This window comes from Rhamphochromis longiceps, linkage group LG11 (genome assembly GCF_057381845.1).
Source record: "Rhamphochromis longiceps isolate RC_006_pf linkage group LG11, R_longiceps_female_GT1.1, whole genome shotgun sequence".
NCBI classification, from domain to species: domain Eukaryota; kingdom Metazoa; phylum Chordata; class Actinopteri; order Cichliformes; family Cichlidae; genus Rhamphochromis; species Rhamphochromis longiceps.
Window position 1 is genome coordinate 39,535,001 of NC_140567.1, and position 26,294 is coordinate 39,561,294.

Sequence of the window (26,294 nt, forward strand, 5' to 3'; positions counted from 1 at the left end):
CCAGGGCGCGGTAAGACTGAGCGGCCAATCGACAGACAAATACAAACGAAAAACAGACAAATAGCTGATTGAATGCCCCGCCCCCGACAGGCTCAGTACGAGAACCCCCCCCACATCTACGCACTGGCTGACAACATGTACAGAAACATGATGATAGACAGCGAGAACCAGTGTGTCATCATCAGGTAGGCGGGGCTTAAAGCTCCCTTCAAACAGACTCTTTTCACAAATGTGTAACGTGATGTCTGTCTTTGCGTGTCAGCGGCGAGAGCGGCGCCGGAAAAACTGTTGCTGCCAAATACATCATGAGCTATGTGTCCAAAGTGTCCGGAGGAGGCGACAAAGTTCAGGTCAGAATCGGAGGCCATTGATTGGTTGACATAAAGGTAACACTGCCTCACTGCTCCACCTTGTGGTATAAATCGTTTTTGCACTTTGTAGTTTATCTCGACACTCATCGCTGCTGCTGTGCTGGTTTGAAACATTGTTTATGTGACGCTCAATTCAGTTTTATTTATACAGCACTAAATTACAACAACAGCTGCATCAAGGTGCTTTATATTGTAAGGTCGACCCTACAATAATACATACAGAGAAAAGCCCAGCAATCATATGACCCCCTATGAGCAGCACTTTGGCGACAGTGGGAAGGAAAAACTCCCTTTTAACAGGAAGAAACCTCCGGCAGAACCAGGCTCAGGGAGGGGCGGGGCCATCTGCTGTGATTGGTTGGGGTGAGAGAAGGAAGACAGGATAAAGACATGCTGTGGAAGAGAGACAGAGATCATTTTATAATAACAATTCTAATAATTAGTAAACGTTTAATTTTAATTTAATAAATCGGACATATGTTAAGATTTCATTTTAAATTTATTTCTTCACCTTTTGCCACGTCGGGTCTTCCTTAGTTATATCAGAAAACGGCTGATTGTTTGTGTCAGCTGATAGTCACCATGGTTACAGATGATGTTAGCGATGCCACCCTGTGTTATCACCTGCAGCACGTCAAAGACATCATCCTGCAGTCCAACCCTCTGCTCGAGGCCTTCGGAAACGCTAAAACCGTCCGCAACAACAACTCTAGCAGATTTGTGAGTATGATAGCACACAGATACTTTGGCTGCCGCCGCGCAGATTCATAGACGCCCACAGACACGCCGCCCTTATCCCGACAGGGCAAATACTTCGAGATCCAGTTCAGCCGAGGAGGAGCTCCTGATGGAGGCAAAATCTCCAACTTCCTGCTGGAGAAAAGTCGAGTCGTCTCCCAGAATCAAGGAGAGAGAAACTTCCATATCTACTACCAGGTACTGCAATATGTGCTGCAACGTGTACTATAACTGTTAACGGAAGCTAATGCTGGCCTCTGACTTCAGCTGCTGGGAGGGGCTACCACAGAGCAGAGGGAGAACCTCGGGGTCACGACCCCTGACTACTACAACTACCTCAACCAAACGGGAACCTACACGGTGGAGGACGTTAACGACAAGAAGGAGTTCTCGGATACGATGGTCTGTATGCGTGTGTGTGCGTGTGCGTGTGCGTGCGTATGTGTGTTAAAGTGTGTGTACCTGTGTGTCTCTCAGGAGGCCATGTCAGTGGTCGGTCTGTCTCTGGAAGATCAGGATTCAGTTCTTCAGCTCGTCGCAGGAATTCTCCATCTGGGAAACATCAGCTTCAGAGAGGAGAACAACTACGCGGTGGTGGAGAGCCAGAACTGTGAGAAAGCCCCTGACACTGCAGCATGACACTATTGTTTGTTTTGTTTGTTTTTTATTACCACTTAAACCAATAAAATCTTGTCTCCTCATCAGTCCTGGCCTTTCCGGCCTACCTGCTGGGGATCTCTCAGGACGGTCTCTGCAGTAAGCTGACCAGCAGGATTATGGACAGTAAGTGGGGTGGGAAGACCGAGTCCATCTCGGTGACCCTGAACACCGAGCAGGCCTGTTTCTCCCGAGACGCCCTGTCCAAAGCGCTGTACACCCGACTCTTCGACTTCCTCGTCGATGTCAGTGCCTGCACACAGCCTTCACACTTTGTTCTGCGTTCTTTAACTGCTGCTCATTCACCTTCCTGTTTCTGTGTCAGTGTATTAATAAAGCCATGCAGAAGGAGCAGGAGGAGCTCAACATCGGAGTCCTCGACATCTACGGCTTCGAGATCTTCCAGGTACAAACACACTTCCTGTCTTAAGCCACACCTTACAAAACAATAATAAACACACTTTAACAAACTGGTCCCGTTAGATTGTTCCTGCTGATTTGATGATCAACGACTCTGATTCTTGATTAACTTTTACTTTTTTGTTTTTTAGCAAAATGGTTTTGAGCAGTTTTGCATCAACTTTGTGAACGAGAAGCTGCAGCAGATTTTTATTGAGCTCACGCTGAAGGCTGAACAGGTGACGTTGTTCTTTTTTTAATAAACTGTTGAACGCTTGGTGCACAGGTGACATACAATTATTCTGGGATTAGATTAATTTTGTGGTTGTTACTAAGTTTGACTGATTCAGCCTGACTTTGAAACTACATAAAATATCAGTGGAAAAGAGTTAATATCACATGACATTACAGGTGTTTATTGGACAAATCTTGATCCAACTATTTTCTGAGATGATGAACTTTGTCTTTGTTACTTTTGTGCGAGGAATCCAAATAATAATCCTCCAGCTTCCTCCCGAGTGACCAGCACTGACTAAAATAAATCCGTCCATCTTCTTCCACTTGTCCGGGGCCGGGTCAAGGGGCGGGAACTTAAGCAGACAAGCCCAGAAATCACTCTCCCCAGCCACCTCCTCCAGCTTGTCGAAGGGAACATCAAAGCGTTCCTACGCCAACCGAGAGATATAACCCCTCCAGTGTTTCCTGAGTCCTCCTCCTGGTGGGACATGCCTGGAAAACCTCACCCAGGTGGCCCCCAGGATGCATCCTTGTCACCACCTCAGCTGGCTCCTTTCGATGTGAAGGAGCAGCGGCTCTACTCTGAGCCCCTCCCAGATGGCCAAACTCCTCACCCTATCTCTAAGGGAGAGACCAGCCACCCCTCGGAGGAAGCCCATTTCCACAGCTTGTATCCGCGATCTCGTTCTTTCGGTCACTACCCACAACTCGTGACCATAGGTGAGGGTAGGGACGTAGATCGTCCGGTAAATTGAGAGCTTAATTTTTACACTCAGCTCTTTCTTCACCACGACGGACCGGTGCGGCGTCCGCATCACTGCAGCAGCCGCACCAATCCGTCTGTCGATCTCCCGCTAACTTCTGCCGATGAGATTCTGAGAGCACCGATGTGAAAGCCTTCCACCACTTGGCTACGAACAGAATTGGTGACAAAGGGCAGCTCTCTTTGCTCCTGCAAAGGTTGTGTAAGGGTCAAATGGCCCGTAGAAGTGAGCCAGACACCACATACTCCTGTGGGCTGGGGTGGGTATCCTAGTATCCTCTCGGCTTGGTGCCTGTATGTTGGGGTTTCTCCCAGTGAACGAAGGGGTTTGTTCCCTGCACCTTCCTGGTGGGGAACGGGTCCTGACTGTCGTCTGTGCTGAATGACAGTTCGGAGTACCTGGTCTTCTTGGAGTCCCTGGGTGGGGTGTTTGAAGCTGCTCCACCTGGGGACTCTATATTACAGCGAGACCTGGAGGCGTGTGACTGGGAGGAACGGTGTCCCAGATCTGAACCAGCGCTGTGTTTTGTTATTGGACTTCTGTGCAAACCACAGTGTGTCCATAAGTGCACGTGGCACCAGGACGTCCTAGGCCGCAGGTTGATGATCGATTTTGTAATCGTATCACCAGACCTGGACCATATGTTGTGGACACTCGGGTAAAGACAGACACCAGAGGTGAGGGGAACCACCAGGCTGAAGAGGGAGTCGTATTGGGCGTGGTTAGCCTGTCGGACTTCGGAAGCAGCTGATCGGTACTAACAGGCCAAGCCAAATGTGGCTCGGGCAGTGGCTGAAACAAGAACTCTGGTGTGGGAGGAGTTCAGAGAGGCCATGGAAAAAGCCTTTCAGACTGCCTCAAAGAGACTCTGACATCAGGCAACACTGCTTCACTGAGTGAATGCAGAGTCATTTCCCTACAGGGGATTAATAAAGTATACAAAAACCTCAGGAGGGGAAAGCAGTGCTCCGCCTGCTCTGTGTGCGGGTGGAGCGCTGCTGACTTTGACTGATAACATTGTCGGACAAACGTCAGGGACCTCCTTTAAATAAACAGACTAAATGTGAAGCCGGATGTTGCCGTTATGTCTGCAGGAGGAATACGTACAGGAGGGAATCAAATGGACTCCCATCGAATATTTTAACAACAAGGTGGTCTGTGACCTCATCGAGTCCAAACTGGTGAGTTCGCAAATCACTGAACACAGCTCTGATAAATTTAACAAGTACTCCTCTCCATCTCTGTGTTTTTATTCTTGTACAAACATTACTGACATTAATCATTTGTTACATCATTAAGAACTGCAGCAGGATTTACGCTCCATCTTGAGGGTCAGTTGCCCCCCGAGTTGATTCTGTCTGACAGAGGATTTAGCTCCTCCCACTTTAACCCCACCTGCCCTTTAAGCTAATGTTTTTTGTCATTAGCCATCTTCTGGAATCTGGATAGGGCTGAACGATATATCGCATTTGCGATAATATCGCGACATGATCAAGTGCAATTTTCTAACCGCAAAGGCTGCGATTATACTCTGGACATGTCCAAATTCATGGGCTGCATCCTCCTGAGGCCGCATTTGTAGACCGATTACGTCACAGCGACGCGCCGAAGGCTGTCCGAGAACGGCACAACTCCCGGCACATCATGTTCAGATCACCGCGGAGTTTCGCTGCTCGGGTTAAACGTAATATATAAGTCACTTAGACAACCTAAAAATGTTATTGTTGGGCTTTTTTCAGTGTTTTGTTTGTTCGTGAGTAAATCGGTTTGGCTGAGATTAAAGTTATTAGATTAGATAAAATAAAACTTTATTAATCCCCCGGGTGGGTTCCTCCTTGGTTTTCACACAGCTGACTAAACGTCAAACAGAAAACTTATTAAACAGAAGTATGAGACAGTCGAGAATTTACACCAGTGTCTGGTTATATTTTAGATAGCAAGAAGCAGATGGCCGAGTTTATTAAACTCCACCGAGACAGCGGCGACGCTAATCAGAACTAGACCGTCCAATTTCACGCCTTTAAACTTTAAAGGCGTGTTTGTGTGTGTGTTTATACAATTGCTATTATGTTTGCACTTTATGTGTAATGTTACTGACTGCAGAGATCAGTAAGATGTGTGTATTTTTTATTTATTAGTTTTATTTATTTAATATTATTTTTTAATTGAATGACTGTCTAGTAGTTCACAGATGTCGAAAAACTGAGTGTGGTAAAGCCACTGATTTTGTTTATGTATATTTCTGCAATCTGCACATTGTACTGACTTTCATTTTAATGTTTACACCAGGGTTCCTTGTCAGCACTTTATGCTCAGATGTTTGTAAGCTAAAAATAAACTATTGTGTATGTTCAAATATACTGTTGTGATTGAAGAAGTTAAATAAAAATGTCAGTCATCAATTCATGCATCACCTCATGTCATCATAACAGAGGTCTGTCTTCCAGGAAAGAACAGTTTAAAATTAATGTAATATAGTATTGGCCATACTATAAGATGTATTGCTTGTCTTTGTTTAATAATACAGAAGACAAAGACCTTAAAAAATAATCGCATATCGCATCGCAATCGCAATATTGGGGCAAAAAAATCGCAATTAGATTATTTTCCATAATCGTTCAGCCCTAAATCTGGAGAGGGGTGGCCTGCTCATTTTATAATACTACTGCAATTTTTACTCATGTAAAGGATTCCTATCAAAGTGTGCGGTCTGTTAGACTCAGGGACCCTTCAGACTTCTTCATGAATGTGAGCCAAAACTGCTTTTAAATACTCTACAACAAGTAGGCCTGCAGAGCGAGAGCGAAGTGCTCTAATAGGCTGATATGGTACTACAAGGTCATTAAGATAAGATGGGGCCTGATTATTTAAGACTTTGTATGTGAGGAGCAGGACTTTGAATCCTGGATTTAACAGGAAGCCAAAACAGGAGAAATCTGCTCTCTTTCTAGTCCCTGTCAGGACTCTTGCTGCAGCATTTTGGATCAGCTGAAGGCTTTTCAGGGAGTTTTTTTGGACTTCCTGATAATAATGAATTACAGTCGTCCAGCCTGGAAGTAATAAATGCATGAACTAGTTTTTCAGCGTCACTCTGAGACAGGATATTTCTAACTTTAGAGATGTTGCACAAATGGAAGAAAGCAGTCTTACATATTTGTTTAATATGTGCATTGAAGGACATGTCCTGGTCAAAAATGACTCCAAGGTTCCTCACAGTGTTACTGGAGGCCAAGGTAATGCCATCCAGAGTAAGAATCTGCTTAGATACCATATTTCTAAGCTTTTCAGGGCCGAGTACAATAACCTCAGTTTGATCTGAATTAAGAAGCAGAAAGTTAGCGGCCATCCAGGTCTTTATGTCTTTAAGACATTCCTGCAGTTTAACTCATTGGTGTGTGTTATCTGGCTTCATGCACAGATAGAGCTGGGTGTCATCTGCATAGCAGTGTAAATGTATGCTATGTCTTCTAATGATGCTGCCTAAGGGAAGCATGTATAATGTAAACAGAACTGGTCCTCAAATATTACTCTCACTTTTGTATTTATGGTGAAAGTCGAGTGTTTTTAATTGAGTATTCGTGGGCGTTGAGTTTTAATTAACAGATAAAGACATCTGCTCTTTACAAGCTTAAAAACAGTGTGTGGCTCGTTTGGCTTGTTTGGTCTCTTGATGCAGCTATGATATTACCTGAGTACAGGTGAGATTTCTGCTGCTTGTAGGAGCTGAACTCTCAGTTTTGAACAAACTATAAGTCAGACTATATAAAACCAAATTCAAACAGCTGTATTTTCAGTGAACACCCTCTGTTTTGCAGAATCCTCCTGGGATCATGAGCATCCTGGACGACGTGTGCGCCACGATGCACGCTAAAGGTGAGGGGGCGGATCAGACCCTGCTGCAGAAATTACAGGGACAGATTGGATCTCACGAACACTTCAGCAGCTGGAACAAAGGATTCATAGTCCACCACTATGCTGGAAAGGTCCTCACCTCACCTGTATACCTGTCAGAGTTTTTAATGACCACATCTGTCTGTGTTTACTGACCGCACCTGTGTCTGTGGGCAGGTGTCGTATGATGTCAGCGGGTTCTGTGAGAGGAACAGAGATGTGTTGTTCAATGACATCATCGAGCTGATGCAGAGCAGCGAATTGTAAGTACTCTGTGCGTGGATGTGGGATGTTTTAGGAGCCCCTGATGCAAAACTGCAGTGAATAAACGCGTCATCTTTGTCAGGAATCCTGTTGTCAGCAGACATGGGCAGTGTTACTGTAATCTGATTACTTTTTTCAAGTAATGAGTGAAGGGTTTAACATTGCAAAAAAGTAATTAGATTACTGTTACTTTCTCGTTAGCACGCTGTGTCACTGGGTTACTAAACCGTGATTTTGTTTGTGAGAGAGTCTCATGACAGTGACGTAAGCGCGTGTGGCGTCCATGGCAACAGACACGTACAGATCAACAATGGATAACATTGAGAGAGTACAACCATGCAGCGTTCAAAGCGTGGAAGTAATCACATTACTAAGCTGTGTGTGTGTGTGTGTGTGTGTGTGTGTGTGTGTCTCTGACACAATCCCTTCTCTGTGGTGTGTTTGTGGGCAGTCCGTTCATCAGAGCTCTGTTCCCTGAGAACCTGGAGGCTGAGAAGCGAGGGCGACCGACCACCGCTAGCAGTAAGATCAAGGTGAGAAAGCTGGAGGTTGGACCTCCACTAAGAATTAAAATGACAGTGAAATAAGCAGCTTTGCCAGGTGTGGTTCTCAGGTGTGTGTTCGCTGCCCTCTAGAAACAAGCTAATAGTCTGGTGCAGACCCTGATGAAGTGCACCCCCCACTACATCCGCTGCATCAAGCCCAATGAAACCAAACGCTCCCGGGACTGGGAGGAGAACAGGGTCAGACACCAGGTGGAGTACCTGGGCCTGCGAGAGAACATCAGAGTCCGTCGAGCTGGATATGCTTACAGACGAGTCTTCAATAAGTTCCTGCAGAGGTCGGAGGTCAATCATGGTTAGGATATTTAAGCTAATGGGACGAAGTTAAGGTTCTAACTCGTACTGCCGTGCTGCAGGTACGCCATCCTGACGAAGGAGTCCTGGCCTCAGTGGAGAGGTGATGAGCGTCAGGGAGTGCTGCACCTCCTCAACTCGGTCAATATGGACCAGGATCAGTTCCAGCTGGGGAAGACCAAAGTCTTCATCAAAGCTCCCGAGTCGGTAAGAAAAGCTCAGCAAGTGGTTTAACTGCAATCAGGAACGCTGAGATTCAGCACGCCTGAGGTAGAACCTGGTACCGGGTGTCGGCGCTGTGGTCCGCTGTCACCCACGGTCATCTTGGCCTGTCAGGGCCTGGCTCCGTTTGTCATAATGGTGTCGCTTCCTCTCTCCAGCTCTTTCTGTTGGAGGAGATGAGGGAGAGGAAATATAACGGGTATGCTCGTGTCATCCAGAAGGCGTGGCGCAAACATGTTGCTGTTCGCAAATACGTCAAGATGAGGGAGGAAGGTAAGATTGTTTTTGATAGATGGGTTAAAAAAACTCTGAATCTGAGTTTGTTTTCAATAACTTTTAATTCGTGTTTCCTCTAGCCTCTGATGTTGTGCTGAACAAAAAAGAGCGCCGCAGAAACAGCATCAACAGGAACTTTGTGGGTGATTATATCGGGACCGATAACCATCCTGAGATCAGACAGTTTGTCGGCCGCAGAGAGAGAATTGATTTTGCTGACGTCGTGGTGAAATATGACCGCAGATTCAGGGTAGGAACCCAACCTAAAAGCAAAACCACAGGCCTAGATCTGGTTCTGTTCTCCTGTTTGAACACGTCCTCGGCTGGAGAGTGTTTACCATCATGTCTGATAGAGTCCCTGAATATTTCTTTCCTCTTGGAAATGTTGCTTTTTCTGTTGTTCCACAGTCCGTGAAGAGAGACCTTATCCTGACACCAAAGTTCCTTTACATGATTGGTCGCGAGAAGGTGAAACACGGTCCAGATAAAGGTCAAATCCAGGAGGTTCTCAAGAGGAAGATTGAGATCAACAAAATCCAGTCTGTTTCTCTGAGGTATACCATCAGAACTGGGAAAAACTACAATTAGAACCAAAAAATGACAGCAGAGCCAGATTAGTACTTTCCACTGGGTCAAAAAGTAGAACTGGAAATAGAAACATGAAGCTATTAGAAGATAGCAATTGTTGTATAGCATTCAAAATATTACTGCCTTTCTCTGACCTACCTTTCTGTTTGTTAGCACTCTTCAGGACGACTTCTTCATCATCCATGAAGAGGAGTACGACAGCGTTCTTCAGAGTGTCTTTAAAACTGAGTTTCTGAGTCTGCTGGTCAAACGTTATGAGGACAAAACGCAGAGGAAGTTGCCACTAAAATTCAATAACCTGTAAGTTTTAAACACGATCTGTCGTTCTCCAGCATACCTCATGCACTGTATTTAAAAGTGAAGCTAGCCGCCATGGCCTCGCCCTTTGGCCACCCAAGTCTCCTGATGAGCATTTTCACTGTTGCCATTTTGGTGTTTTGAGACAAGCAAGGAGTCAAACTGCACAACCAATGAACGTAGTTCCTGCACTGAGAAACCAACACTTAAACCCAGGTTTAACAATGAGTCATCAGATCTGACCGGTACTAACCAAACACTGCCTCTATCTCTACACTTCTCTCTCCGTCCAGCCTGGAGTTTAAGGTGAAGAAAGGTGGCTGGGGTCTGTTCAGCTCCTCAGGATCCAGACAGATCCAGTTCCAGGTGGGTCAGGGTGACGAGGCAGTCTTGAAGCCCAGCGGAAAGGTCCTGCAGGTCTCCATCGGACCGGGCCTGCCTAAAAACTCCCGTAAGTTGTGACTTGACTTAGTCACCAGCGTAACCTCTTGTCCACTCGGCATTACTTCCTGTCTGTTTGTCGTCTAGGTCCCACCCGGAAAGACAACCGGAAGAGCCGCTACATGGGAAACCGTGCTCCACCCAGTAACCAGCAACACTCGGGTATCAGCAAAAACCAAGTTTCAGGTGTTTTCACGACTTCTTAGAAGACTCTTTTGACGTTTCTTATTCTCATCAGCATCTCGCTCCAGAGGGAGTGGAGCCCTGAAGGAGGGCAGCGCCTACTCCAGAGGCTCGTTGCTGAGACAGCAGTCTAGCATGGAGCAACCTACCCTGCCCCGCCTCCAGAACCAGCGTCGCCATGACAGTCGTCCCCATCAAAACCAGGATATGGGCTTTATGGATGTTCCCGATCAGGGTGCCGCAGGGTGAGACCGCTTGGAGTGACCCAGTGTTATGAAATAACTGTGGTCACCAGTATGACCAGTAAACGGACCATCCGTAAATGACTAGTAATCCCTGTTTCTCACCTGTAGGGTACACCGGCGCCGTTCAAAGGAGGTGAAGCCTCCTCCTGGAGCGGGTCGACCCAAACCGAAGCCCCGAACTCCTCACTGCAGAGCTCTGTACGCCTACGATGCCCAGGACACCGATGAGCTTAGCTTCAATGCTGAGGACCTCATTGAGATAGTCACTGAAGGTAGTACCCATACCCCACCTTGTATTGATGTTACTAGATATCACACACCTTGTTAAACAACATTAAATGTAGTTGCACAGTAGTACTAAAACAAAGAGGGATTTTTTTCATCCAGAATCGTAGTTCCCACAAGGACCGTGCACGGTCGCGTAGTTCCCACAAGGACCGCGCACGGTCGCTTAGTTCTCTTGCTTACCTGAATGTTTGTCCTACGCATTGTTTTTCCATTTCCACAGATCCATCTGGTTGGTGGTTTGGTCGCTTGCGGGGCAGAGAGGGGATGTTCCCTGGAAACTATGTGGAGAAGATCTAGACCTCGATTCCAGGGGTCAGAGGTACCAACCTGCTGCTGCAGCTGGGGTCATAGGTCATAGGAGCTTTCAACACATTGGTTGAGAGCTAAAAGGAGGCTGACTGCTGAAGATGGCGTGCTAACAAACAGCTGCACTGTACCCAGAGGTGAAAGGTCAGGGTGTGGTGTGCCGACATGCTGACTCCTGGACTCCCAATGTCCCATTAACGCTGCATACAGGTTACATGTCCCCATAAAACTTCGTTTTCACAGTGTCCTCGTGTGACTTCAGTCTCTGATCATCTCAGGTGGAGCCCCGTATATCTGACAGTTAATTGGTGTCCTCATTCTGACACACTGCATGTGCTAGATTTTTAAATTCCAGTTCAAAGACCTTCCATCTTTCTGGTCTACAAGAGATGGAGTGAGAGGAGGGCAGCAGGAGGCTGCATCACGGCTTAGAGTTGATGGTTAACCAGTGTTGTACAAAAATGTGAATAACTAGTTTAGCCAGGTAGTATTCATGAGGCCGGTCAGTGAGGACAGCAAGGTTTATTCATCTGAAGTCCATCCAGTGCCCCCTGCAGCCTGCAGTGTTTATTACAGCCCTGAAATAAAACAAAGTGAGCACAGTGGCAGATTTAAAGCCCTGTACAGTATTTGTCATTAACAGAGCAGATGAACAGACCCTGAACGTCACACAGGAGCTTTGATATACAAATAAAGGTATTTTATTTGTCTCATCATTAAAACGGAAATATTTTTTACCTGAAATAAACAGATGTAGATGATCAATGTTCAGCTGTGGTTTCTGTCGGGATCAATGTTTCAGCTGCAGCCTATCCTGAATCAGCAGCTTACCTGAGCTGATCAGCTCACCTGGTACACCTGTTTTCTTTCATTTTAACTTTTTTCTTTTTCTGATTTTTATAATTTGGATTTTTTTCCTTAACGTAAACTTTAATTCATTTTTTAAAAATTATCTGTGTATTGTTTTTTTTAAAATTGCACAAAAACAGCAGGACACTACATTACCCAGAGTCCTTTTGACCAAGTGGGTTGTGCTGGTTTTAGGTACAGTTGGAAAAGATTGGCTCATCCGTCCCATAGTGTCTCTGTTGTTTTACACCAAAAGGAAAAACTGTAGTGATAAATGTCAGAATAACTCTGAGACTGGAACGTCACACAGTAGGGTGAGTTGTAATAAATTAATAAATCTTGCAGCTTGTGCAGGTTAATGCTACTGTTTTGCATGTTTATTAAAAATGACTTTGTTAAATTTTAAATGCGACCATAAAGTGGTTCAATGCAACATTTCAGGTATTTATGTGAATCACAAATTGCACAGCTTTGTCTTCCTGTCATGTCAGAGTGGAGGTAAACACACTTTTAAAATTGGTTTTGCAACTGAAGCAGTGTTCATTGTACAAATGTGTTTTCGAAGATTACCCTGTGCTCATTCTGATTAACCTGCTGCAGTGTTTTTGATCACACTCTGACATAGAAACTGAACATCTCATCTCAGTTTTACTTTAAGAATATAATCCACCCACTGTTATCATCTTCAATTTCTCCTTCCACCTCCGCCATGTTGGCCTGCAGTTGGTGCTGCTCTGAAAGCGCTGTAACTAAGTTTAAGAATATAATCCACCCACTGTTATCATCTTCAATGTCCTGTACCAACACAGAGCAGAGCAGCTATCTGAACGCTGCTCCAACAGAGGTCGATTATCTTGTTAATAATTTCACCTCCTCACTACGTACGACTCTGGATACTGTAGCTCCTGTGAAAACTAAGGTCTCTAATCAGAAGTACCTGACTCCGTGGTATAATTCTCAAACACGTAGCCTAAAGCAGATGACTCGTAAGCTGGAGAGGAAATGGCGTGTCACAAATTTAGAGGATCATCATTTAGCCTGGAGAAATAGTTTGCTGCTTTATAAGAAAGCCCTCCGCAAAGCCAGAACATCTTACTATTCATCACTGATTGAAGAAAATAAGAACAACCCCAGGTTTCTCTTCAGCTCTGTAGCCAGGCTGACAAACAGTCAGAGCTCTGTTGAGCCAACAATCCCTTTAACGTTCATGAACTTCTTCACACATAGAGTTATCCCTCTTCTTCATAATCCATCACAGTGTAAGCATGGATTACTAATAACCACCATCCCCTCCTTAAAAGAAATCAGGGTTCACCTGATGTCAAGCGTCTGCTGTCAGACTGAGTCGGGGACGTTTCTTTAATATTATGCTCCTGCTGCAGCAACACCGCTGCAAACTAAAGGTGCTGATTCACTCAGACTGAGCTCGAACATCAGTTCACTCTTGCAGAAATGGCTGTGTGGACATTAAAAACACATTTAAAGGAGAGAAGGAACAATCGACTGAATTGAATTGAATGATCTACTAACGCCTTTACTGCCACCTAGTGGTAAAGCCTAGTATCTCCGTTTAAATGAAAGCAGACGATATTCGTTTCTCGACAGCAAAGAACATCTGTCAGTGAGCTCAGTGACAGCAGCTGTTTGTTGGTGTGTAATGAACAGTGATGAGCCTTGTTTGTGACAAATGCACAGACTCGGTGAACACTGAGAATCTGCGCCAATTCAAAGGTGTTTGGGATGTTGATTGGCAGAGGACATTTTTATTTTGTTTCATGATGAAAACACATTTTTCTGTGATGCTGGATATATTCTCTCAGCTGTGACCTGCTGAGGGGTCTCAAACTCGGGGCCCGGGGGCCATGTGCGGCTCACGTCACCCGTACTTACAAACATGCTGAGGGATCGTCTGTGTTTGCTCAGTGACAGAGTCAAACACTCATGTGCACACTTATGCATTAAATACGAACACAGTGCTGCCACATGTGTGCACAGACAGACAGGACCAGTGTGTTTATTTGGTAGATCAATGAAAGGCTTCAGTTAGTTAAGAGGGCAGAACAAGCATTTGTCTTGTTATAAAATATTTCAAATTTTAAAGAACAAACAAAACGTTTTAGGAAATATTTGTTGGCGATTGTTTGTTTGTTTTGCACTACTTGAACACTAAAGTGGCCCTCCAATGAGACGGCACACAGCATGCCCAGATTAATGCGGTCAGATTTGATTTTGTAATAGAAAATTTCTATTGTTCTCATTTAGAGTATTTATGTGCTGAGCTGTGACGCTGTAATAGACTGTTCAGTGAAAGTTTCTAAAACTAGATGAACTTATTCCAGCCTCAGCAGATGGAGAAGACAACTCCCTTTACAGGTGCTGATAACGCCAAAGGCACAAAACAGCGCGCCCACGGTTCCCTTTCATAGTGTGATGTTTGTAACTTCCTCCCTCTTCCTTGGAGTGGGAGCACCACTCCTGTCTCAGAGCTCGCATGACTGAACTGTGATGTTTGATGTGTGTTGGCTCTCCTGCCTGCCTGCAGAAATAAAACAGCTTGATCACAGTGACCATGTTGCAGGCCACTTTTTTTTTTTGACAGAAAACTCCACAACAATTTCAACACAATTAAAGTGTCTACGTGGATCCACACCACAGAGTTTAATGTTTGTGGAGAGCCAGTACGTTAACTCTGATTTAAAACCAAATCTGTCTGGAGTTGATCATTTAACACTTGTTAATGCTAACTAGGTGTTAAGAGTTTATATATTAACTCTCACAGAGTGTTTTATTTTAACTACATCGGAGTTATCTTCCAATTCATTGTAAAACTTCTGAAATTTTACAAATTCCTTTGGAAACAAACGTTTATTAAAAAGAGGCCATGTTTTTCTGAATAACCTTTGTTTTGAACTGTGCACCAGTGTACATGCTCTGACTTTCATTAGAATATTGTTTATCAAAGGGACATATGTGAGCTGGCAGTGCAAACAGCACGCTCATTACTCTTTTCTTCAGTACAATATGAACGTCCTCCCTTCATCACTTTGTGGAGCTCCAACTCCCCCCATATCCCACCTTCCCAAGCATATCCTGTGTGCAGAGTCAATAAAAGTTAATTGTGTACTAATTAATTGCAGCACAGTACAAAAAAAAAAAGAATAATTTCTGAGTAACACGTGGTTTGTATTTTCCCAAAAGACAGTTCCAGATACGAATCCATTGCCCATATTTAAAGCCAATATCAGAACAGGTTTGTTAACATGGTGCTCTCTCAAACAACCGAAGAACACAGACAACAGTTAATGCCGAACTACATTTAAAACAGTCTGTTTCATTTTGACCTAAACCGTGTGCACAAAACTCTGCAGGGATGTCGACCCACAGTCAGCGCTTCTGCTGTTTGCTACGTCGGTTTGGTGGTTTTCAGGCTTCACGTAGCATCATTATGTCAACAATCTAAACATTGTTTTAGGTGTAATTGAGCCAAAACCTGACTGAATATTCATATACAAGCTGTTTTCCAAGGCTATAGTGTTTGGCTGCAAACAACAGATTTCACCGAGCAGCGAGGCTAATGCCTTTCACGCCGCTTTGTCTCAACTCAAAAAAGCTATTCAGTTTTATTTATATAGCGCCAAACGACAACAACAGTAATATTTTTTTTAAAAATGAGGGGCGGAGTCTGAATTTATTTTATTAGTGTCATAGTCCGTTTAGGAGTTCAGAGGTCAGTTCACGTTTCCACTGCATCGCCTCCAGATTTGATATGGAAACACTCGATTTTAACAGTATTATTTTACACCTCAGGCTTACATTTAAAGACCGTGACTCTACTGTGAGTCATATTAAAGCACTAACACCAACATATTTAACGCTTTTGCTGTGCAGCAGTGGCTCACAGTTAAGTTTGACAGCCCGGCTTTGAAGGCTGCAGTGAGAAAAATGAAACGTGAGTCCGGCTGTTTCCGGGATGCTGGCGCCGTTTCACCGCGTCTTTGAGTCGTTTGTCCTGTCAGGATACAAACACAGCAGCCTGAGGCAGCACGAGATGATATTTCCCAGCTTTAATCAGGTCATTGAAGGGCTCATAACCTTTCGACATTCCGACCGTCACGCGCCCATGTTTACAGAAGGGTCATGCGCGTGCGTGAGGCTGCCGTAGGTGTCTGCAGAGCTGCCTGTTTCAAACAGGAAGTTTGTTTCCGGTTGTCTCGTGTTTTTGTTTTATTTTTAGTTTTGTTAATAAACATTTAGTGACCATGAAAAACCAACAACTAAACAAACAAATAGATAAACAAGAACACATGACTGGATTGTCACAGCTGTTTACCTAAATAACACAATCGATGACTTTTATGGGGACGTTTGTTTCATGAAGCGTCTGTAGGACAATGCAGAACCACAAACAGCAGACACCTCTGTGACGGTGCCTCGCAGGAACCACCAAGCGCCCGCTCTGCACATCAGAGTGGCAGCCGGCTGAGGCTCCAGCAGGAGAGTGCGTCATCATTACTGGAGGCATGGAGTGGTGGAAGAAACAGGAAGCAGAATAATTAGAAGACAGAATAAAGTGGACGTCATACAGGTTTGAAATAATCTGGGTTTCTAACACGTTTCTGTGGAGACCTCGCATTTCGGGTTCACTCTTTCACTTCCTGTCTGAACCGTCATGCTGCGATAAAGACACAGATGAAGGACGGCAGCCGATGATGCATTGGTTTCATCACTGTAGGTGGAAATACAGGCCCGCTTCAGGGCCGCGGGCCGTAGATTTCCCAGCACAGGGACCAACGAGCTTCAGCGCACGCTCTGCCCCACGCCTCCACAGTTTGAACCTTCATCACGATTACTGTGAAATTCTAGCTTCATACATCAAATACGTCACAAACACCTGCTGCAAGTGAGGGTCACTGAGACTGTTACCATGGTTACTGACACAGGTTTACCTGCTTTTTGGTCACACCTAGAAAAAGGCCTATTACAAGGCAAAAGTAAAAAAAAAAAGGCACGTAATCATCAGTAAGAAACTGGTCACGTGGTCCCTGCAAACGGGACGCGAAGTTTTAGTGTTTTGGTTCAAAGGCGATCCGTACACGGGTCCTGACAAGCCACGCCCACCGCACGTTTCTGTCTCGCGTACATTTATCAGGTGAAAGCGAGTCACAGACAGCCGACCGTTTGTTAGCAGCTAACAGCTAACGGAGCAGATGGAGGAGTTTCTGACGAGCTGCCAGCGGGCCGTGAAGGTAACACACACACACACACACACACACACACACACACACGGGTTAGCCTGTTAGCTCGCGCTGCTGCAGAATGACTGGCACTGTTTACATCATGTGACAAGGTCCGAGCACTACGATAGTTTGCACGAGTCTGTGGAGCTGCACACGTCAACGACCGGAAACGCAGCTGTGGGTGTGAGTGAGACAGTCAGCCGTGAGGTCAGGTGAGACAGTCAGCCGTGAGGTCAGGTGAGACACACCTGTCAGGATCACCACTGCTGCAGTTCTTCTGGTGTCCAGCAGAGGCAGCAGTAAGGAGGGGCATGTTTCTATAACTCGCCTGTTCTGTCCAAATTGAATGCAGTTTTATTAATACACTGATGTACTGTAAGCTAGACGCTACAATAATACAAAGAAAATGGAGAAAACCCCAACAATCATGTGACCCTCTGAGCAAGCGCTTTGGCGACAGTGGAGAGGAAAAACGCCCCTTTAACAGGAAGAAACCTACAGCAGACCCAGGCACGGGGAGGGGCGGGGCATTTCAACACATTACTGCAGTTTAACAGTAAATGTTTTTACTACAGCAGAAACAAGAAGCCTCTCCATGTTAAATCCAGCATTAACCCAAGCACAGATGACCTGCAGTCTCAGAGCAGACGTTACGAGACTGTGGACGTTAAATATGTCTGCATTTAGGGATAGTAGTCCCAGGTGGTTTCAAATGATTTTTGGTGGTTTCAGGTTATACCAGATGCTTCCAGGGGATTCTGGTGGTGCCGGGTTGTATCAGTATGTTAGGAGCTCTGTTCTTTGTTCCCCAGTTGAGCTCGGACCAGGTCGGCCCTGGGTTCCATGTTGTCCTGGGAAATGAAGCTTGCGACATTGACTCCATGGTATCTGCCCTGGCCTATGCCTACTTCCTGTCTAAGGTAAGCCACAGTCCAATCAGCTGCCAGTACAGGTAATGAACTGGTTACCCGAATCTCCAAAAGTTGATTCTGTTCATCTGGACGTAGCTTTTTGTGGGAGAAACGTTTCGTCACCCATCCAGGTGACGTCTTCAGTCTCAGCTGACTGCAGGTTTCAATCTTATAAACAGGACATTTACATAATGACTGAAACAGCCCACTGAGGGAACAATGGACTGGGAGGTCAGTTCCTTAATCTTAATTATGCAAATTCTCATGACCATTGGCCATTCTCAAAGACCATCTCTGAATGGAGGAGGGGCCTAAGGTAGAGCTGGGCGATAGAACGATAGCGATATGTATCGCGATATAACTTTTACTCGATAGAGAAATTAAACTATCGCGATAGACTTCGTTGCTCTTGTCCTCTTAAAAAAAAAAACAAAAAAAAAAAACAGGTCAGCCAATCCAAATTAAGCAGCGCAGAGCCGAACCAATCACAGCCGCAGCGTCACGTCGCGTGACTTGTTACGTACAGCACAAGTGCCAAGCCGCACGTGTGTTTGTTTGGGAAGCAGCCAGCGGGTAATGGAGGAAATGAGTGTGCCGACTAGAAAAATCAACCGAGCGTGACCGAAGAGAAAACAGATGATGGTTCCAACGCCGGAGAGATTGTCGAACGGAAGAGCCATAGAAGTTCCGTAGTGTGAAGGTATTTCGGCTATTTCAAGTCTGACAAAAACAGAGTAGCGTGCACTGTAAATTGTGCCGAAAGCAAGTCTGGAAATACAATAAACTGGTGCATGCGTCACACTGTGCGCCACGTTATTGTTTCGGTGAAATGAATTTCTACAATACTGTTAATTCTACTCTCTGCAGTGTTTAAATGCTTACATATACACACAGTTACTGTCCCTCCACACTTACGACTCGGTTCTGCTTCTATGCCCCAGCTTTGTTTACTTTTTCCCACCGTGGCTTCTAGACTTCTGATTGGCCAACATTTCTGCACGGTTAGGAATCTAGCGCCACCTGCTGCTTTGGCATGTTCATAGCAGCGTTTTCCTTCATTTCTGCCTTTATGTGTGGACGGGATTATTTTTTAAAACAGAAACGGAAAATCTCCGTTTTCAAAAATACCCGTGTACGTGTGGACGTAGCCTCAGTCTCTGACTGGAAGCGCTAATTCGTCATTCGGCTTTTGTCAGACTAAAGTAACTGTTAAAACTGTTTGAAAAGCTAAGCTATACAACAAGGAGAGATTGAGAATTTCCTTTTAGTTCTCAGTTTATTTGATATTGACAAAAGTTAGTCAGTTTTGTCTGTTCTTCTGTAAAACAAACTAAGATTTATTTTTAGAATTAATATTTTGTTTCTAAGTGGAATTGACAATTTAGTCTGTTTCGTTTGTTCTATTTTGAAACTTAAACGCTTTAGCGGCTGCCTTTTGTGTAGTTTGCAATATTTGCCTTTATTTATCTGAAAAAGTCTCATGTTCCTTAAGTACATCTACCCTGTTGAACTTATTATGGGAAATAAATATTTAAATAAAAACAAGCTGCTGATTATTTCACATTTTACTTGTGAGCAACGGCACATTTAAATCTTACAAATATAGTTATTTGGCTTATATCGTGATAGATATCGTTATCGCCTGAAATGAAAAAAACATAGTGATATGAAAAAATCTCATATCGCCCAGCTCTAGCCTAAGGGTACATCTTTTGCCATCTTACAATGCTGTGATTGCAGCCATTCCCCAACTCTATGTGAATGGTACTCATGGTCTTTGATCAATGGTCATGAGAATTTGCATAATTAAGATTAAGGAACTGACCTCCCAGTCCATTGTTCCTTCAGTGGGCTGTTTCAGTCATTATGTAAATGTCCTGTTTATAAGATTGAAACCTGCAGTCAGCTGAGACTGAAGACGTCACCTGGATGAGTGACGAAACGTTTCTCCCACAAAACGCTACGTCCAGATGAACAGAATCAACTTTTGGAGATTTACTTACCTGAATGATTGAGATGCATCAAGACGTTTTAACCCACATTGGTTATCTGAAGTCTCTCTCTCCCTGTCAGACTGCACCCGGCGAGATGCTCGTTCTGCCGCTGCTGAACATCCGTCAATCGGAGCTGCGGCTGCGCTCGGACAGCGTCTTCCTGCTGCGCCAAGCCGCTCTGTCTCTGGACCTCCTCGTCTTCAGGGACCAGCTGGACCTGCGAGCACTGCAGCGGGCCGGCCGCCTGCGGCTCACGTTGGTCGACCACAACGTGCTGCCCAGGTAACACCTCACAGATGACCTTGCACACCTGAGTGGTGATCACACCTGTCTTAACATCCTGTCTCTGCTGCAGTTCAGACAGCGACCTAGAGGAGGCGGTTGCAGAGGTGATCGACCACCACCATCTAGAGAGGGAACCCTCCCCCACCTGTCCTGTTACTGCGGAAACAGTGGGATCCTGCGCTACCTTGGTGACAGAGCGCATCATTCAAAGAGCTCCAGAGATCCTGGACCTGCAGCTTGCTCACCTGCTTTACGGTACACACCTGGTGTTACTGAGCGTTCGAAGGTTATCGAATACATGAATGGTTTATTTGAAGAGTTTCAGTCAGGTTTCAGAGCTCATCACAGCACAGAAACAGCTTTAGTGAAGGTTACAAATGATCTTCTTATGGCCTCTGACAGTGGACTCATCTCTGTGCTTGTCCTGCTAGACCTCAGTGCAGCGTTCGATACTGTCGACCATAATATCCTATTAGAGCGATTAGAACATGCTGTAGGTTAGGGCTGCCACGATTAGTCGACTAGTCACGATTACGTCGACTATCAAAATCGTCGACGACTGATTTATTAGTCGATGCGTCGTTTGAAGCTTTGTAAGATCCCCAAAGACGCAGGAATAAGTAGCAGGATTTAAGAGTGTAATAACGGACTGAAACAGAAGATGGCAGCACTGCATGTACAAGGATGTCAGCTACCGTTAAACCCCGAAGAAGAAGCAGCTGTGTCCCAGAATTCATAGCGCAGCCCAGCTCAGTTTCCAACAATGGCGGCAGCTAGTTAGTTTTAATGTTACTCTTATTATTCTTTCTGGGTCACAAAATAAACGTTTAACATATTTTCAGGCGAGAATGTAGCTGTGTAAACCTCAAATATCTGCTCAGTTTATCAGGACACCACATATTTTCAAAAGCGCTCCGACCTTTTCGGAGACGTCTGTTACCCACTAGCTCGATAGCGAGCCGGGGGCTAGGCTAACTAGAGCTGTGAGAACACCGGACTCCCGGCTAATCGTTTTCAAACCCACCGCTGTCTTTCGCTACTCAGGTTAAACAGGATATATGAGTCACTTAGATAAATTAAAAATGTTATTGTTTGGCTTTTTTAGTATTTTATTTATTAGTATTAGTATTTTTATTTAGATAGCAAGGAGTTTATTAAACTTCACTGAAACAATCTGCAAATTTCATTAAAATTTAATAAACTATCATCTTGTCTTTATTTTTAGTTAGCACATACCTGAAACACTTAAAGCTGTAAGCTAATGATAGTTATATAAGAGCAGATGCTGCTGGTGCAATAAGCTGTAGTTTTACGGCCAATTGATGATGATCTGATTAGTCGACTAATCGCAAAAATAATCGGTGACTAGTCGACTATCAAAATAATCGTTTGTGGCAGCCCTACTGTAGGTATTACAGGTACTGCACTGCAGTGGTTTGTATCATATCTATCTAATAGACTCCAGTTTGTGCATGTAAATGGAGAGTCCTCTTCACACACTGAGGTTAATTATGGAGTTCCACAGGGTTCAGTGCTAGGACCAATTCTGTTTACATTATACATGCTTCCCTTAGGCAGCATCATTAGAAGACATAGCATACATTTACACTGCTATGCAGATGACACCCAGCTCTATCTGTCCATGAAGCCAGATAACACACACCAATGAGTTAAACTGCAGGAATGTCTTAAAGACATAAAGACCTGGATGGCCGCTAACTTTCTGCTTCTTAATTCAGATCAAACTGAGGTTATTGTACTCGGCCCTGAAAAGCTTAGAAATATGGTATCTAAGCAGATTCTTACTCTGGATGGCATTACCTTGGCCTCCAGTAACACTGTGAGGAACCTTGGAGTCATGTTTGACCAGGACATGTCCTTCAATGCACATATTAAACAAATATGTAAGACTGCTTTCTTCCATTTGTGCAACATCTCTAAAGTTAGAAATATCCTGTCTCAGAGTGACGCTGAAAAACTAGTTCATGCATTTATTACTTCCAGGCTGGACGACTGTAATTCATTATTATCAGGAAGTCCAAAAAACTCCCTGAAAAGCCTTCAGCTGATCCAAAATGCTGCAGCAAGAGTCCTGACAGAGACTAGAAAGAGAGAGCATATTTCTCCTGTTTTGGCTTCCTGTTAAGTCCAGAATTCAAAATCCTGCTGCTCACATACAATAGGGATGGGTACCGGTGTCCGGTGCCATGATGGCACCGGTTCTGACATAAACGGTAGTAACCAGACCGAAAAGCAGCGCACATTTCGGTGCTTTATTTCGGTGCTTTTTTTTCCTGAGCTGTGATACACTTCTAGCCAATCATTTTACGTTTCCCAGGATAGTAGGCGGGCCCAGGTACGTACGTTCTGTTAGAGCAGAGCTACAGATTAAAAATGTCCAAGGCGAAGCGGTCAAAAGTCTGGCTGTACTTCACAGCAAAATATGCAAACTCAGCAGCAACAAGTGCTTTAAGCTGATACTGTGATACTGTCAAAGGAGGTAACACCTCGAATCTGATGAAACACCTGGCGACGCATAGCGTTTTTTTAAAAGCCGAGAAATGCGCCGTATTTGATAGCTTGCTGTGAGACCTCACACTGTGCACGTTGGGTGGGTTGCCAGTTATCGGACCCGGAGCAACATCCCCCAAAAACCCGAAGAGGAGAGTCCTGGCCCCTAGCCCTGCCAGTGTAGCAGAAATGATGATGATGCAGCAGCAGCCGTTCTTCTCTGCGTGAGTAGCTTAATGTTGTTCGTGTGTAATTTACGCTGAGTAGGCTAACCACGTTATTACATTAATGCATGTAAGGTGAACTAGCAAACATCATCATAGCTACATGCAGCTGTCTTCTTGTTTGATGGCAGATACTCCCTTCACCCTGGACAAAAAGGCTAAAATGACCAAAGAAAAAGTGGGAAACAGATAAACATGAGAGGTTTTTGGACAAAGTTTGTGTTCTCCATTCTTTAAGCACCGGTTCGAGCACCGTTTAAGCACCGGCACCGTTTCAAAAGTACCGATTTGGCACCGGTATCGGATAAAACCTAAACGATACCCATCCCTAGTCTTAAATAATCAGGCCCCATCTGATCTTAATGACCTTGTAGTACCATATCACCCTATTAGAGCACTTCGCTCTCGCTCTGCCGGCCTACTTGTTGTTCCTAGAGTATTTAAAAGTAGAATGGGAGGCAGAGCTTCCTTCTGCTGGAGGTTTCTTCCTGTTAAAAGGGAGTTTTTCCTTCCAACTGTCGCCAAAGTGCTTGCCTGTTGAGTTTTCTCTTTATGTATTATTGTCGGGTCTACCTGTATAAATAAACCTGAATTGAGTAAATCTTGTGTGTCTGAAGTGTGCCGTTGACTGATTGGTGGGTTGTCTGTGTTGGTCTGCAGCTGCCATCGTGGTGGACTGCGTGGACATGTCACCTGCTGCAGGTAAAGTCACTCCCAAAGACAGTCAGTATGCTGCAGCGCTGGAGAACCTATTCCCTGCTCTGCCACCGAGGGGCGCTCTCTTCCAGGAGTTGCACAGAGCCAAGTTGGATGTCTCAGGTCAGTTTCTGAGAAGTCAGTCATAACTGAGAACACAGGTGGAACAAAGTCTGGACTCACCTGTGTTTGTTACTCTTCAGGTGTGGATACACTGCAGATTTGTACTTTTTCCTTTATAGTTTTTATTAAAGAATTCAATGGAGCATTGTTTTAGTATTGCAGTTTTACTGTACTTGGTGTAATATTTTTTTTATTGGAGTATTTGACGCAGTACTTTGTTTGCAGGTCTGAACACAGAGGAGATGTTGTTGAAGGACATGAAAGCTGTTTCAGGAAGTTTGAATCTCTCCGTTTCTGTTCTCTACATCTCACTGCAGGTCAGTACTGCACACTGTACTACAGTCATACTAATAAGCTGCAGTGACACCAGTCTGCCACCAGGTGGCATCAGAGCTGCAGAACACCTGACGAGACATGCTGCTGAGTATGGGTGTGTGTGTATGTGTCAGGAGTTCCTGCAGAGGGAGGACTTGGAGGCGGAGCTTTCAGGTTTCTGTCAGAAGTACGGATATGATTTGCTGCTGCTGATGACAATCTTCTTCACTGAGAGCAAAGAGCCAATCAGAGAACTTGCTGTGTTCAGCCACAGCACCACCTGCAGGGAACAGGTACACTCTCCTCCCCCTTCTTTAGTCTGCTGTTCCTTCTGCGTGACGGCTCAGGTGTCCTCCCTCCTCAGGTGAGCCAGTACCTGGAACAAGCCCAAAGCCCCGCCCTCAACCTGAGTCCACTCAGCAGCCCCCACTCTCACATCTCAGCCTATCATCAAGGTAACACTCCTGTAATCAGACACATCTTGCAGGTGTGCACAGGTGATGCTTGATGTTCTGCTGCCTCGTTAGCTATGCTCTGTAGGGTGTGTCTCTGGGGGGGGGTGGCCTCAGGACTGATGGTGACTTCATCACCCTATGTCTCCAGGAAACTCACTGGCGTCTCGGAAGAAGCTCCTCCCCATCATGAAAGACTTCCTGACGACGTGGGATGGGTATGGTTTCCCGGGAGACAGGAAGGACGAGCTGTCTCAGGTCCCGCCCACACCGATGAACAGCCTGGTGGAGGGCTCCCCTCTGGACAACGGTCTGCCTCGCATCACCTCCCAAGCCCTGGAGGAGAAGTTCAGCCAGATGGTCAACAGGACTGACCTCTGACCTGTCAGAGGAAGACAGCGATGAAGCACCAACGTTTTATGGGTTGTTTTTTTTTTTTTTTGTTGTTGTTTTTAGTTTTTTTTAGCAGGTGTTGTTGAACACGAGCATGAATCCGTGTTCCTGTTTCTCTAATAAAATCCAAAATGATCAAAAGAATCCGAGTCTGGAAACCCACCGACAGCAGGCATGAAGGTCTGCCCCCGCTGCACGCCTCGTGCTCAGAAAAAACTGCAGGGGCGCAGCTGTGACTGAGGCCTCCAGCCAGCAGGTGGTGCTGTTGGATCGGTCTGACACAATAAAGTTCTCTGCAGTCCTGCGTGGATGAAAGCACACTGTGCAAAAGTCATGAGCCACCCTCATTTCTTTATATTCTCTATGAGTATGTTTATTAAAACATACAAAACACATGTGATGGTTCAGAATTCAAACGTTTATCAAAGATCTGTAACATCATAGACTGAGCTGCAGCCGTGACGGAGCCTCCGTCTCACAGGGGGCTGCTGACGCTGTGTTGGAGCTCCTCGCACACGCTGACCATGATGTGGCTCCAAAATATAAGAATGGCTAAATCTGAGACTAATAAATATATGTACAATATATAATAGTATATGCATTACTGGATGCGTATACTAAATATGTTTTTCTACGTGTGTCTGTGTGTGTGTGCATATTTTACAAATTAAATGGAGTAAACAATAAAATAAAATATATAAAAAAATATACAGACTTTGCTGCTAACAGCGTGTGCAGACACAACACTGGCTCGTACCTGAACTTGTGATCACATGTTGCATCCAGCTGAGGTGTGCCGTCATAGCGGACCTTCATGCTTGTTTGAATCTGTTTGTTTTTTTGGGGGTTTTCTGAAGATGTGAATTTCTGACAGATTTGGCACTGTTGGGCCTCCGTAGACTGTTGGTTTTGGGTGTTTTATTAAAGAGAAAAAGAACTGCAGCCAACTGTCAGGAAACCAGCTGTGAATAAATCATGTTTCACAATAATTGCACTGAGAAGGGAAAGACTTTTATTGTGAAACAGAGGGAAGAAGCTTGCAGCAACAGGAAGTTTGCAGAAGAAAGGTTTTTGGTTTTTTTATTTACAATGTTTCATCATGAGTCATCAGGATAAAGTTTGGGGTACAACTCTGTAAACATCTGGAACATCTGCTCAGACTTGTGGTTTCCCCTCTGAAACACTCGCCTTCCTTCTGACCTTCCCCCGTTGGACTTGATGTATTTATTGTAGTGAGTAGGGATGGGTATCGTTTAGGTTTTATCCGATACCGGTGCCAA

General features: G+C 44.9%; 2 protein-coding genes and 1 long non-coding RNA gene across 5 annotated transcripts in view; all 3 read left to right on the plus strand.

The window, feature by feature from the left end:
- myo1eb (myosin IEb) overlaps positions 1–11,791 on the plus strand; it is a 19,045-nt gene extending 7,254 nt beyond the window's left edge. Inside the window, exons 3-27 of one of the 2 annotated variants that reach the window (XM_085424079.1) lie at positions 1–10; positions 91–185; positions 263–350; positions 1,002–1,091; positions 1,176–1,307; positions 1,377–1,511; positions 1,587–1,719; positions 1,815–2,011; positions 2,092–2,172; positions 2,318–2,404; positions 4,261–4,347; positions 6,982–7,149; positions 7,235–7,320; positions 7,773–7,854; positions 7,957–8,162; positions 8,241–8,385; positions 8,559–8,673; positions 8,757–8,926; positions 9,085–9,230; positions 9,418–9,564; positions 9,855–10,012; positions 10,090–10,164; positions 10,241–10,430; positions 10,539–10,702; positions 10,939–11,791. The exon at positions 1–10 is cut by the window's left edge and continues 80 nt beyond it. In XM_085424079.1, the coding sequence (XP_085280205.1) occupies positions 1–10; positions 91–185; positions 263–350; positions 1,002–1,091; positions 1,176–1,307; positions 1,377–1,511; positions 1,587–1,719; positions 1,815–2,011; positions 2,092–2,172; positions 2,318–2,404; positions 4,261–4,347; positions 6,982–7,149; positions 7,235–7,320; positions 7,773–7,854; positions 7,957–8,162; positions 8,241–8,385; positions 8,559–8,673; positions 8,757–8,926; positions 9,085–9,230; positions 9,418–9,564; positions 9,855–10,012; positions 10,090–10,164; positions 10,241–10,430; positions 10,539–10,702; positions 10,939–11,015 (3,064 nt within the window). In that variant the 3' untranslated portion in view covers positions 11,016–11,791. The remainder of the gene's footprint in view (positions 11–90; positions 186–262; positions 351–1,001; positions 1,092–1,175; positions 1,308–1,376; positions 1,512–1,586; positions 1,720–1,814; positions 2,012–2,091; positions 2,173–2,317; positions 2,405–4,260; positions 4,348–6,981; positions 7,150–7,234; positions 7,321–7,772; positions 7,855–7,956; positions 8,163–8,240; positions 8,386–8,558; positions 8,674–8,756; positions 8,927–9,084; positions 9,231–9,417; positions 9,565–9,854; positions 10,013–10,089; positions 10,165–10,240; positions 10,431–10,538; positions 10,703–10,938) is intronic. The other variant, XM_085424080.1, reaches the window with a different exon arrangement.
- Positions 11,792–16,117: 4,326 nt separating this feature from the next.
- Positions 16,118–26,003, plus strand: prune1 (prune exopolyphosphatase 1). 2 transcript variants are annotated; one of them, XM_085424082.1, is made up of 9 exons: positions 16,118–16,458; positions 17,923–18,030; positions 20,095–20,297; positions 20,371–20,555; positions 23,696–23,854; positions 24,080–24,171; positions 24,304–24,462; positions 24,534–24,624; positions 24,773–26,003. In XM_085424082.1, exons 2-9 carry the CDS (start codon positions 17,992–17,994, stop codon positions 25,000–25,002), a joined length of 1,158 nt encoding a protein of 385 aa, XP_085280208.1. In that variant the 5' UTR covers positions 16,118–16,458; positions 17,923–17,991; the 3' UTR covers positions 25,003–26,003. The 2 variants fall into 2 exon arrangements, with proteins under 2 accessions (XP_085280208.1, XP_085280207.1); XM_085424081.1 differs by lacking the exon at positions 16,118–16,458 and adding an exon at positions 16,503–17,119.
- Positions 20,562–22,541, plus strand: LOC146660052 (uncharacterized). Its single transcript, XR_014913854.1, has 2 exons — positions 20,562–20,797; positions 21,710–22,541. It is a non-coding gene; the product is annotated as an uncharacterized LOC146660052 (long non-coding RNA).
- Positions 26,004–26,294: the final 291 nt, after the last annotated feature.

Coding starts and splice junctions, on each gene's coding strand:
- prune1 (XM_085424081.1), top strand. CDS start 17,081: ATGGAGGAGTTTCTGACGAGCTGCCAGCGGGCCGTGAAG. Junction 18,031..20,094: donor ATGCCTACTTCCTGTCTAAG/GTAAGCCACAGT, acceptor TCTCCCTGTCAG/ACTGCACCCGGCGAGATGCT. Junction 24,625..24,772: donor CATCTCAGCCTATCATCAAG/GTAACACTCCTG, acceptor CTATGTCTCCAG/GAAACTCACTGGCGTCTCGG.